This window comes from Gopherus evgoodei, chromosome 10, assembly GCF_007399415.2.
Source record: "Gopherus evgoodei ecotype Sinaloan lineage chromosome 10, rGopEvg1_v1.p, whole genome shotgun sequence".
In the NCBI taxonomy this organism is placed as follows: Eukaryota; Metazoa; Chordata; order Testudines; family Testudinidae; genus Gopherus; species Gopherus evgoodei.
Window position 1 is genome coordinate 60,727,650 of NC_044331.1, and position 14,234 is coordinate 60,741,883.

Here is a 14,234-nt window from a genome sequence, read left to right on the forward strand (position 1 = left end):
ACAAACCTAAATCACTTGGGCTGAAATTACAAACATTTGTCTAAAGGTGTGATCAAGAGAATTAGCACAAAGCTTGAAAAAATTACTATTATGTTCTAGCTGGGGGACTGAACCTATTAGCTAGAAGCAGAGACAGAACACGAGGGTGGAGAGGCTGCACCAGTAAGATCCAACGGCAAAGTCTTTGTGAGAAGCTCTGTCCCTGGGCCTTGTTTAGATGACGATGGTGGGTTCGGATTTAATCAGACATCTCCCAGCCACAGACCAATACAAAAGTTGAAAGTTCTTCCCCCTCTAACTGCACAAGGAGAGAAAGTGCCTTGGTCCCTTGCCACACTTTCTCAGCCTCATGGCTGCTGTTTGGAGGGATAGGGTCTCTGCCATTTTAGACTGCTGCTGGGAAATTGCAGATAGGGGAGGGGGAGGAGGAGAGAGGGAGGAAAAGGTCTTTTCTCGATTAGCTTTCCCCCAGGCTCCATTTTAGTGTCTGACTCCCCATGAGGAACTCAAGTACTTGCCTTTCCTAATGTTCACTGCTTTTTCAGTTGGATTACTGAGACAATTTCATTTTTGTTCACAGGATTCTGAACAGCATCAGTAAAAGCAAATAAAGTCCTGTTAATTTCACCTAGCTCAGAACACTACGTTACTTTTCATGCAGTGTACATAAAAACTCAGAACAAATTTGCTTATAAAATAAAAACTTGAATTCTGTAGAAATTGATGGGCTGTCTCCAGACTAGGAATTTTTTTCTGGTGAACAATGGTAGGAAGAAGACTAGAAGAAATACAAATCTGTACCATTCACAAATATTTCTGGTTGGTTAAGCGATTTTACTCTACAGTGGGCTGAAGATTGGGACCAAAAGGAAAGAGGAGTGTCCAAGAGATTCCAAGGCCATTGTGGATAGTGGCCAATAAGTAGCGGGCCAAGAGCCCCTATACTTCTCTTCCTGCTACAGGTGGTCTCTGAGTCCTGCCAAGGAACGTCAACATGCTACGGCACCGATGATGGCTCAGAAGCTGGTACTGTCTCCAGCGCAGATATCAGCCTCCTGGCTTGCTCAGACAGGTTCTGCTTGCATCTCAAGTCCCTTGCCACCAGTGTCATGTTCTTACAGACAGAACCCCTGTCCCAAATGTACCCCTCTCCAAGGTACAATAAACACTACATGGGGGGATCACTATTCAGAATAGCCCCTCCACACAATGGGCAATGTTTAAATCCTGGTGAAGGCATTCCACTAGAAAACTACAGCTAAACAACCAAACTGACCCACCTCCGGTACCACTAATAAACAACTCACTAAAAACTATTTGCAAGAAGGTCTCAACGACAGAGGAAAAGGGGCAGTGTGAAGAAACACTACCTAGAGTGCTTTGACTCTAGCCCTGAGCAGTGAGAAGTAACTGATGGGGCTTGGGGCAGAGCTGCCCTTCTGTAGCTAGGGGAGGGGCTACAAAGCGAAGGACGTGAGTGCCGTCCCTGCAAATACAGCAAGGCAAATTTCTCTGGCTTTGATGTGCTGGGTGCGCACGCACACCTGAGTGGAACACATATCTGCAGCCACTCCAAGAAGATAAAATTAACTGGTGCATCATACAAAAACAATCCAATTATTCAGAGGTATGTGTTCTATTTTTGATACTATGTTACAGAACAAGCCACACAGTGCAGAAATAAAGGAGAGAGAAACAAAACCACTGAAAGCAGTGGGGTCCTGGTCCATCACTAGGGCTCCTGGGGACTATGGTAACACTATTATTAATAGTAATTAAAAAGATTGGAAAATAGGCTATATCAAAGGAAAAACTGAGCTGCCAAGAGAGAATATGGAATCTTCCATCAAAGTTAGAGTAGACACATTTTTGTGGATTGTTGGAGAATAATAATTTAAATTTATCAATCAACCAATCATGTCCCAAAGTGGTAGTGTAGGGATATTAAAGAAGGTACCAACAGCGATTCCCACAAGTGACAGTGACCCCCCAGTTTCACCAAGTACAAAAATCTTTTAGTTCTTCTTTTAAAACTTGTAAGCTCCTGTCTGCAGAAAACATTGATTGTATCTGTCCTGTGAAAGATACTCTATTACTAGGTAAAACTTACAAACAAGTTAATTGACTTTGTTCTTGATGTAGACACTCTGCTAGTCTTAAACTGTAATTGATACAATGTAAACAAACAGACCCCCACCTCCGTGATTACCGGGCTGGGAGTCTCATATGAATTAACACACACCCCGAAAGTGGTGGAGACAGTAAACTAAAATATAGTTAAGATATGGAATGTATGCTGATGAATGCTTGATATACATGAACAGTTAGGGACATGCCAGCCTAGAAAGGGAGTATCCATCGGCCAAAGAATGTGTCAAGTGGACCACCAGACAACCCCCGGAGGGTAAATTGGGATCCACTCCATCACCTGGAAGGATGAGAAACGCAAACATTGGACAGTGTGAAGCCACCAGGAACGTGCCACTTTAGACAATGTGGAGCCACCAGGAATGTGCCATCTGCTGATTGAGTCAGCAACAACAGGATGAAACAGCTCCCATAGACTGACATAGGAATAAATTCCTATAAGAATGAACTCCAAAGACTGAGGACTTTGACTCTCTGGTTCTGCTGCCAGCCTCTAGGAGCATCAGGTGTATCTGACACAGACTTGGCTCCATCCTCATGACCAAGATACCTGGCATGAGCAACTTCTAGGCTGGTAACTATAACACCTATACAGAACTTGAATGAATGAATGAGAGTGTGAGTGTGTGTAAGGAATAAGTAGTAAAAGGAATTAGTCAAACAGTGTTGTTTACTTTTATCTTTTGCTTTATTATTATTTTACAATAAACATGGCATCTTTGCCTTATCCCTCTTAATAAGATCCTGCTGGGTTTTATTATATTGGTATAACAGTAGGATATACTAAAATCAATGGAGACCTTCCCTAGACCAAATTATTTTGAGTCAGGATTTCTTAATGCAAATACTCTCTTCTGACTAGCAAGGGTTTAACACTAATTTATTCAACAAGTTAAAAAAAAACAACAAAAAAAAAAAGGTTTTGTTATCCCAGGCACTATTTCACTGTATTAGGATTACATGCTATATAGCATTTCCATGTTGCTTTCTTGAGGTATTTATAAGAATAAATATTTTGCTAGCAAGAGCTAGTTTTCTTTTGACAAGACATTTTAGAATATACAAGCAGACAGGCAAAAAGAAAATAAAGCATGTTAGCAAAAATAATGCACTGAAGTCAAAATTAAATTACGTTTAAACCCCCCAAAATTCAGGTCAATACTGTTTTAGTATCCCATTACGTAAGGGAAGACACTAACTGTAGCTACCAATAATTTAGCTGCACTATATAAAAAAAACCAGGAAGAATAAATGAACATGTAAGCAACACTGAAAAATAAGTGTGTGTAACTTGTGAAGCAAAACAGAAAAGATTATTATGAACTGTTTTAAAGAGCCAAGTCATTAACAGATATCTAGACTTTATAAAGTGTGTGTGTGTGTGTGTGTGTGTGCGCGCGCGCGTGTGTGTGTGTAGCCAACAGATTGAAAATTAAGCGTTGAAAATTATTCCTTTATCTTATCTGCTGCAAAGGGCTAAGTTAAAGTCTCCTTTTCCTGAAACAATTTTTGGCATCACCAACAAATAAAGCAGTACAGCAACAGATCCTTAACTCAAACCTTGGCATGTATAAAGATATTTAGCTTATTTTTTAAAAAAGACTCAACTCAATAAACCCATGTAAACACACCTAAGTATGAAGACAAGTTCTCAGATCTGGCCTGATAGAAATCCAGTCTTAGTGGAGTTGTATTACCAGAAGTTAATCAAACTGCAGTTTATCAGGTTTGGAGTACACTGACTACAATGATGTTGCAACCACCTTTTCCAGCTACTTGACAAAGCCATTTGTTTACTGAGTTACAGAAAAAGGAGCTAATGGAGAGATTGGGAACCACTTTGATCAAATTGAGCTATTGTGCTCTGAAGTTTTACAGAAAGGAGGGGATTGTTTTGAAAAAGAGTAAACAAAAAATGGTAGTATGGGGGGAAAAATAGGGTGCAAAGCTATTTAAAACAAAAGCTATTTTGAAATGTATCATTTTTGCTATTTAAATATTTGAAATGAAATTACAACGCTAGTTAGTTACCTTTCGCAGCTGATTTGTGAAAAATAAAGTCTGTAATAAACTGTTCATGTAACAGGTTGCTCCCTGGTTTTTTAATCCAACATATCCCGTGTGTTTCTTCGAATCCCACCTGCAAAGCAGTTAATGGTTAAAACTACATTTGATTATATATATAAAAAAACTTCATTATAATGCAGATATATTTCTACAGAACATTTGTTCTAGGCCAGTGTTCTCAAACTGTGAGTTGCAACCCTAAAAGAGGTCGCAATTCCATTTTAATAAGGTCGCGATGGTTGACTTAGATTTGCTGGGACCCAGGGCCAAAGCCCAAGCCTCATCACCTGAGGCCGAAGTCTAAGGGTTTCAACCCTGGACAGCGGGGCTCAGATTACAGGCTCCCTACCTCAGGCTGAAGCCCTTGGGCTTTAGCTTTGACCGCCCCTCCATATCCAAGGCACTGGGGCTCAGGCTTTGGCCCCCCCACTCAGGGTGGTGGGACTAGGACGGGGTCAGGCCCTGGGGTCATGTAGTAATTTTTGTTGTCAGTAGGGGGTCACAGTGCAATTAAGTTTGAGAACCCCTGTTCTAAGCTAATCAGCTCTATTAACAGAAATTATGTGCTCCTTAGTATTACATTCTGTCTGAATAAAACAGATTACACCATCACAACTGCCTGTCACCACATGCTCTTAGGATTCCAATACTTCTATAAACAAAGGGCTATTCTTGTTAAATTTCCTTTTTTACGATTTTCTGAAGGCTCCCAGAGTGACAAGCATTTCATCAGTTATCTGTATTTAAAATTCAATTTTTAAATTAAAATTCGCAGTTCATAGCAGCCATCTTGCTGAAAAGTGGCATCCAGTAGTATAAGAACTCAGCATCAGGGAAGGCAATTTTAAAACTTAAACAGTAAAGCAGGATTAAAACTAGGTGTTCGAACCACTGATGGTGACAACTATACTGCTTGACCGTGTCATTAACACCAAGAGTTTCAAGACCACAATGGCAAAGACTGTAGGTAATTTTAAACTGAAAAATAAAATTAGTTTATACATACTGAAAAGTGTTTTGCACCAAGTAGAGTTACAGAAGGTTGCATTGAGCAACAGGTGGAGAAGCTATTGGCACAAAAATCTCTATGCAGCTTTCTAAACATGGGTATATTTCCCCTGAGATGCTTCATCAATTAAGTCTGAAAAAGTGCTTTGAGATCCTCTCATGAACAGTACCATATATTACTAATAAAATTAGATAGTTCAACTGAAACTCAAATGAATGTTCTAAAGGTTGTTTTCTGTACATTGGTTTACATTTTTTGTTTTGTTTTGTCTTTAAAAGATACTTACGCCACTCCATGTGGAGCATCTGCTTGAACATAGACTTCAAAAGTAACCTTGTCATCCTCTATAAATCCTTTTTCAGGATCAGTAACTTCCTATTAAACAGAAATAAGAACATGAAATTTGCTGCAAAGCTATCTTCTGAATCCTACAATGGGGAATGTCGTGAAAAACCCAGGCTGGATATTGCTCAGAATCTGCATATTTAAGTAAGCAACCATTTATGGAGTTCTTTTACTCAATAAGCTAAAAAATTATTGAAGGATACCAATTAATCTCTAGGACACTAAGCTCAAAGTATTGAAATAATTTTTAAATGTCTCAATGCAAAATCTTGTTTCTGGCTTTTATAGTTTTTGCAACAGTATTTCAATTCCCTGTGGATAACAGGATCAGTAATCAAAAGCTTTGTTTTGACTTAAAGCAGTTAATTTAGGAAAGTATTCCAGGGAAAAGAGAAAAATTAAGGCCCCAGACTTCCATAATGCTTAAAAAGCTGTCTCAATTTAAGATGAACATTAAGAGTAGTATTAATTTAAAATGTCTGTACATATGCAGAGAACATGGGAAATGAGCAAGAAAACCTAGACTGCTCTTAAATGACAGTGATCGTGACCAACAAGATTTAAAAGAAAGTTGGTGGAACAATTTTTATTAAGTGAAGTATTAGTAAAGATAGGTCAATGGAGGAACGATGGAATATTTATGTGGGTCATTAAGTCCAGGTAAAATAGTTAAAAGGAATATGCACTATGAGGTGCAATATATTAGTACTTAAAGGTATCTTCAGCATGAAACCTACTGATACCACAAGCATCATTCAGACACTAAGACAACACTTGTAGGAAGAAATTTAAAAATAAAGCATCTAAGGCAGTATTAGAAGATCAAGTGCATGTACTGGTCTGACCTCCCAACCCAATAACAGCCCATTATTATAAAACTAATATATTGTTACTTACACTCCATGCCATAAAATTGGAAAAGCCCCAGTCATTCTCCTTATGAAAGAATAAGTGACTAATACGACGACTGAATGATTTTTCATCATCCTTGTAATTTATTATCTTGAGAACTGCCTGTGCATGGCAAGACCATGACCTGTAAAATTAAAAGATAACACTTGAACCAAATTTCAATTTTGTTTTCTTCAGTAAAAGAAAAACACTTTTACAAATTTTACTTGATACACCAAGTCCATATTTGTACACAGATGTCTACTTCACCTTTGTTCCTCACTAGATTCTTAATCTCGTTTAACTGCTGTCAGGAGCACTGTAAGAATTAATCTCCAGTTTCTGTGAGCCACACTGTACAAAGTTATGTTTGTTAAAGTGCCCATACTTTTTTCAGGAATGTGGTTTTAGATTATGTCCCTCTCTGAGACCAACTGCTACAAACAGCCTTAGCTGATTCCTCCTAGGATTTTTTTAAAGGATGACAATGATTTCTCTTAAGCAAGGTCAGAAGTCTTTTAGGAAAGTGTTCGTTAATATTGCTAAGAAATAATAGCCGAGAGAAAAATCAATGTCTCTTGAAGTTTCTTATCAGAAATCACTGTGGCTAACTCTTCACATCAAGCACGGTATACCGTACCTAGGTAGGGTATGCGAGATGAAAAACACTACTACTTCAAGAGAAAACGAAACCCAAGAAACAATGTGGAAGAGAAACTGCCATCACTCAGATTGAACCAGAAGTGGTGTGTGATATCATGTAAGAATGAATCCATTGCACTTGACAGGAAACTTGCTCCTCCACAAAGCAGCATGTATCAATGCAGTCTCAGGAGACCACCTAGCAAAGAGGCAATGGTTTCACTCTTTTTTTTTTCCCCCTCACACACCCTTGCCGCCTCTCCCCCTAACCCCACACACTCTCCCTATGTCAGAAACTCTAACTCTATAAGGTGAGGTATGGCTCTCTACAAAGTTTCCCCAATAAACTGGTGGGCCTGCTACTTACAAATCAAACATTTTGTCCAACAACTGCCAAAGGCTGAGGAACATTGTCTCTCTCAACACAGAGAGTATCTTGTCTTTACAAATGAAGATTTCTTTTATTAGAGTGTCAGGCGAGTTGGTTTAATGTGCTTTGCCACAAATTATCTAAGGGATCCTTCCCTTGGGGTGTGAGCCACTGCCTACTGTGGCTGACAGTGGGTGATCAAACTGCTAAGGCTGATGTGGATAAAATCACATATTTATGATGCCTACTCTGGAAATGACTGGGTTTCCTCTTCAGGAAGCCATTACTTTTCTTGCTGGACAAGTTTACTTTTCTTGCATGGTTCTTCCCTCCTTCTGTTCAGACTTGGGGTGGCACCGAAGGTCTGAGTTCTCGGGGACAGCTGTATTCCGACAGGCAAAATTTATGAATATAAAAAATGCAATAGTCAATCAGACCAGTGATTCTTCTATTCTGATTTCCTGCCACTGACAGTGAGAAGCACCAGATGTTTCAGAGAAAGACGAAGGAAACTCGTGTAATGTACAATTATGAAATAACCTACTCACATAAAGTTCTTCTAATCCCATGGGATTGTGGAAGGGCAGAAAGCCATGGTTTTAAAATATACTAGCAACAAATGCTTTTCCTGCTTAATTTACCTAGCAACTGCTGTATCACAGAGATGGATTTATAGCTCAGATTGATTATGGGGATGTTTAGTAGCATTTTAGCATAAAATTAGGACACATCTTCCTTTTCCAGGCCAGCAGCCTAGCAATGTTGTTGAGGCAGTGTGCTCCATCCTGACTGAGGGCTCCTCTCATTGCTCTGAGCAGTCTAAGAGAAGGATGGATGAGTTCTATCAGGGATTTCTCGTCAAGTAGGCCTAAATGAAGGATCAGCATTGGGATGTGGGGATTTGAAGGTGGGAAGCAAAGAGTATATGAGAAGTAGAAAGATCTTCAGAGACTGCAAAGCTTGTAAACTTCTCCTCCTCTGTAGAAAAAACTAGATTAAATAATTACACCAGATGTTGGTCTTGTAATACAATTAAATAATGCCATATATAAGTTTGTATATTCATTATTTAAAGGGTCTTACGTGGAATCAGATTCAGCATTGCACTGAAGAAAGAATCCTACACTTTTTTGGTGTGGCCTGTCCGGGTACAGTCGTGGCATCACCATAATCTTCCAAGGCAAATTCCGTACAAAGCAAGGAGGACTGAGGACTGACTCACTGAGCCTGTTGAAACGCTCAACTGTAAACTGAAACGTTGCTTCTGATCGCCAACTTGTGTCTGTAAAACAAAAATATAAGACAACTAAAATAGAACTTAATAATGTGAAGATATCCTTCACCCCACAATACACATTTCAAAAATACAGAACCAGGAGTGCATAAAGAAAAGTTTTACCAATCAATAAGAATGTGTAACATTTTAAATATTCACAAAGACTGTATTGTTACATAATCTGGTTCATGACAGCACCTGCACATAAATTCTATCGTTCTCAAGTATGTTCGCGATCTCAGAGTACCTGTTTTTATATTGCACTTCTTCCAATAATTCCTACATCCTGATGACTTCTTCCCCGGACATAAAGGCTTTTCCTTTCACTATAATGCCATGTAAGAGTTGGATCAAACTGTTACTAACCCATCAATCCTCAGAGAAACTACAGCAGAACCTCAGTTATGAACTGACCAGTCAACCACACACCTCTTTTGGAATCCGAATTACACAATCAGGCAGTAGCAGAAAAATAAAAAGCAAATACAGTACAGTACTGTGTTAAATGTAAACTACTAAAAAATTATGGGAAAGTTATTTTTTTTTATTTGTTTACAAGGTAAGGAAACTGTTTCTGTGCTTGTTTCTTTTAAATTAAGTGGTTAAAAGTAGCATTTTTCTTCTGCATAGTACAGTTACAAAGCTATAGTAAGTCAATGTTCACTTGTAAACTTTTGAAAGAATAACCATAACATTTTGTTCAGAGTCACGAATAATCTCTGTTCCCAAGGTGTTTGTAACTCTGAGGTTCTACTGTAAGACATTATTAATGACCTCTTTGGCTAACTGATATTAAAAGATCATCTAGTAAATGAAAGTAACACGCATTCCTGGGATTTTCAATCTCCCCAGTGTCTTTGAGAATGCTGCAGAAAGCCTAAACAAGAGAGTCCTGAAATAAAACTCTTTTCGGTAGAAGAGTCATATATTTTCTGTGTAGCGCTTATTCTAGAATGTGTAAGAGAATGCCTCTCAGCTTGGTCAATATCATGTAATGCCCCTGATTTATGAGAACAGGATAGAGCTTTTGTATCATGAAGCTAGTTTTTCCTCACACATTTGTTCTGTCCTTTCAAATCCAGGACAACACTTACTTCACACACTTTTTATTAGTAGAAAAATAAAAAGAGTAAAATCTTCTTGAAGAAGTCTACATCCCTACACCTGAGGTGTTTGGGAAGAATCAGCTGCACTGTCCATGTTTTATTATACCATGTAATGCAGGTGACAGAGACTGATAAATATGACCAAAAAAGAGAGATTTTTATTAGGAAATACCCTTAATGCGCAAATTGTTGGCATGTATTTTATTTGTCGGACCTGTCCATGCTTTTGGTTAAAAAATTATTCTTTCCTGCCTTCAGAACCATTTCCTATAGCATTCACGCAAAGTCAAAGCTATTTTAAACTGAAGAGGAAGTAGTTTATCTGAGTATCAGCCTTCCTTGTTAGCTGTGGTCACAATTAGCCTCTTTTAAACCTAACTCTCTTTTGCTTGATTTATTCTGCTATGTACATATGAAAGATATAATTTTATATAAATTCTTTGAATCCCTTTTGTGCTATTTGGCTAAAGATCAAGAATATTTATTCCCCTCTCTCTGAAGCCTGTGCTACCATCTTTTCTAAGGCAATACTAAATAACCCTTTACTACTACTGGTAACACTCATTTAACATAACTATCAGCCAGTTATGTTTCAGCCAAAATGCTTTCTCTTCTTGCCACCACACAGTGCACAACTCTTTAACGTGGTCAGTATCCAAACCACTAAAGGTTTTATATGTCAAAACAAAATCCTGAATTGCACTCAGATGAATCAGAAATCAATCTAGATTACAGATGTAATATGCACCCAACAGGAAATACCTGTAAATAAGCCAACAGTTGCATTTTGCACTAGCCGAAGTTCCCAACTAGCTCCCACAAACAGAGCACTTGCTGTTATAATGGTTTGGATCACCAGGATGAGGTCCACTTCCAAGAAGTGTTACCACTGTATAAAACTTATAAAAGTTGTCTACAGCCCCTACTTGACTACTTAGCAAAACACATGGGGATCACAATGTGCACTCTACTGGAAATACCTGCTGGGACAGTTGCAGGTATGGCACAAAGTAATTTAATGCACTGTATTTCTCACAATGAGTGGTGCATGATAAATTTTAAAGATCATGCATATTATCAGACTCTGGCAAGATTTAAAAGGAACAGCCATCTACAACATGCTTATTTTTTCTGCTGATAGCTTTTGGGATCGCCAATCTTGAAGAATGACTACTCTAAAAAGGAATTCCCAAACAGAAATTTAGACATTGTTTATTTTCTCCATGGGGAAGCAATAACTCTTTTCCTGAAATAACATCATCATTAGAATTTTTTAGAATCAGTTTTACTAGAGCAGCACCACCCAGAGACCCTAATCATGATACCATTGTGCTGGGCACTCTACAAATATAAAATAAACAACAAGCTCTGCTCACAATATTTTCATGTCATATTTACTTACCGTCTTCCATGTCTTCTTCTGTGTTGTTGTGTCCATCGGCCATAGCTACATTCCCATTGATGACAGGATTTTGCGTAATTCTTGGTGGATCATCTGTATCTCCAGCTAATAAGAAAAAAAATTATCAGTAACTTATTGCTTGTTTACATGGGAAAATTTCAAAATGACATAAGCAATATCAGAAAAGGGCACTCTTAGTCCGTATTCTTATTCCTGAATTAATGTGTCCACACAGGGAGTTCTAGCTATAATTATACCACTACAGTTCTGCTGGTAAATTTCCATGTGTAGGCAAACCCTTATAAGAAGTTTGACTTAAAAATGTATGCCTTCTGATGAGATATACCAACATACTACCATAACACTGTTTCCACTCCTTTCTCTTCACATCTCCCCCACCCCCACACAGATCACTCACTCATGCTAAGAGTTCATACAGAAGCCATTAACCCTCAACCACCCATTAAAATCAGATCCAAGTGAGCAGATCCTTTTGCCTATAGAGAGGCCCACTAACTTCAGTAAGACACTAGGCAGGCATAAGAGTCTCTTTTGGGCAGATCTATTGCAGTATCAAAGCTACAGAATGACTCTAAAAGACAATGCCACCCACACACATGCTACAGAACAGAAATGGGGATATCAGACTTTGTATCTGAAGCTGATGATTAAGATATACATTCATATAAGTTTAAGTTTAGGATTATACATTTAGCTCAGCTGAGTACTAGTCCAATTAATATTTCTCTTATGCTGAAGAACAGTTTTCAGGTTACATTTTAAAGTTGTACAAATCTATCACTATCAGAACACGGACGTTATTTAGTAGGATGCATGGGAGACAGGGACTACCTATTTACAATTAAGGATATTATTTTTATTTAACAAGCTAATTTACAATTTTAAAACTGCATTTAAAAATCCTTCCATGGAGATAGAAGGGAATAGAAGTGCATCTTGCAAGAGGCTAACCCATTGTGAGGAAACCCATGCGAATTGCACTGAATATTATATAATAAGATGCCATGAACCAACAGCATCCAGGAAAAGGAAACCTGATTTCAAATCCAAGCAGTCTGAGCTCATTAGCTTTGGAGAGCAAGTAAACCAGGGTAGCTCCACTGATACCTGCTCCTTACTGGCCAGCAGGCTATGACACGGCATTCCCATGAGCTGGATAGGATGTATTAGCCTAACAAGCCATAAGTGCAACCAAAACTCACTTTTTATAAAAACAGTACAGTAAACCAAAGAGATTTTAAAAAACTAGGCCAAGCATTTATCATCAGGATATCAGCAAATATTTGTGTTGCAGCTCTCACACATCATTATTCAGCCATTTTCCTTTGTACGTGCCAGACACTGCCACTTAGCATTACTGAGCATGCAGCACTATGAAATCAACAAGTCATCCTCCCTAATAAATACTGCAGAGTCCTAGCTTTAAAGAATTCAAAGAAATGCAAATGATTCAATATACATAAATGACAGGAGTTAAATATTCTAGTACTGTTTCTCTCTTGCTCAGATAAATGTTTGTTAACTTAGTTGTTAGAAATGGAGCAGGAAATGAAAGTCATCACATTGTTTCTTGAATAACCACCAACATGGATTTCAAAATACCCAACCCAATTAGCACAGTATATTATAATTTGGCAAGCTGGTCAACTGCCTGCCTGTTACTTGACCATTCTCAAATATTCCAGCAAGAATACTGCTGATGTAGGCAGCAACCCCCCTTTTTCATCCTTTCAAGGTGCTATCTATAAGCAAGCCTAATTAAATGTCTTGATCACTCACTTATCTACATTCTAATGCTACCCTGTTGGACATTAAAGTGCTATTTAAAGTTGAACATCTTGATTGGCTTGAATCTTCTAGAACAAACACTGTAGGTATGTCTTTGTTTGTATAGCAGGCCATCAATGTACCTGGGGTTTACAAAGCATATTAAGCAAATTAAAGCACACAGTCCCTGCCCCAAAGAGCTTACCATAAAAAGTTAGGTCGATGTAAGGCAGCTTATGTTGACTTACGTCAGTGTACACACTACAGCCCTGTCCTGCTGATGTCAATGCCCTACTACACCGACATAACTCGAACTCAGGCCATGGCTACACTAGAGAATTGCAGCGCTGGTGAGGGGGTTACAGCGCTGCAACTTAGGATGTGGCCACACTTGCAAAGCACGGCCAGCGCTACAACTCCCTGGTTGCAGCGCTGGCTGTACACCCGGTCGAGCCTCGGGTGTAGGGATTCCAGCGCTGGTGATCCAGCGCTGGTCAGCAAGTGTGGACGCCCAACAGCGCTTTTATTGACCTCCGGGGTATAAGGAGGTATCCCAGAATTCCTGTCCACAACAAACCGGAAGAAAGGGAGAGCTCAGAGTTCAGCCAAACTGCTTATTTAAAAAACAAACACAGCTCCTGTTTGCTGAGTGAGTGGAGGCAGGCAGGGGAATTACTTTGGAATGTTCACAGCTGTTTGCTTGAAGAGAGAAACAGCACGCTCACACGGCAGAGGGGGAGGGGGAAGTCCGTGTTGAGCAGTTGCTTATCTGGTCTGACGGGTATTTAGAAGTACATAATTTGCATTTAGTGAATGAGAGAGGAATGGGGGAAGGGAGTTAGAACTTTTAAAATGATTGAAGGTAGGCACTGTGTGTCTTCCAGTCCTTAGAACTTGCAAGGTAGGGAGCTGAGAACAGTGTCAACTCCAAAAATCCATTCTGTCTGTCTCCTCCACGCTCCCTGTCACATTCCACCCCACCCCCTTCTTTTGAAAAGCACGTTGCAGCCACTTGAATGCTGGGATAGCTGCCCACAATGCACCACTCCCCACAGCGCTGCAAGTGCTGCAGAAGTGGCCACACTGCAGCGCTGGTAGCTGTCAGTGTGGCCACACTGCAGCGCTGGTCCTACACAGCTGTACGAACACAGCTGTAACTACCAGCGCTGCAAAACTGTAAGTGTAGACAT

General features: G+C 39.2%; 1 protein-coding gene across 1 annotated transcript in view; it reads right to left on the bottom strand.

The window, feature by feature from the left end:
• The window catches only part of USP7 (ubiquitin specific peptidase 7), a 119,849-nt gene that overhangs the window by 68,282 nt on the left and 37,333 nt on the right, over window positions 1–14,234 (bottom strand). Inside the window, exons 2-6 of the mRNA XM_030576795.1 lie at window positions 11,257–11,361; window positions 8,556–8,754; window positions 6,467–6,605; window positions 5,511–5,599; window positions 4,180–4,288 (exon numbers count right to left, since the gene is read on the bottom strand). Coding sequence (XP_030432655.1) covers window positions 4,180–4,288; window positions 5,511–5,599; window positions 6,467–6,605; window positions 8,556–8,754; window positions 11,257–11,361 — 641 coding nt within the window. The remainder of the gene's footprint in view (window positions 1–4,179; window positions 4,289–5,510; window positions 5,600–6,466; window positions 6,606–8,555; window positions 8,755–11,256; window positions 11,362–14,234) is intronic.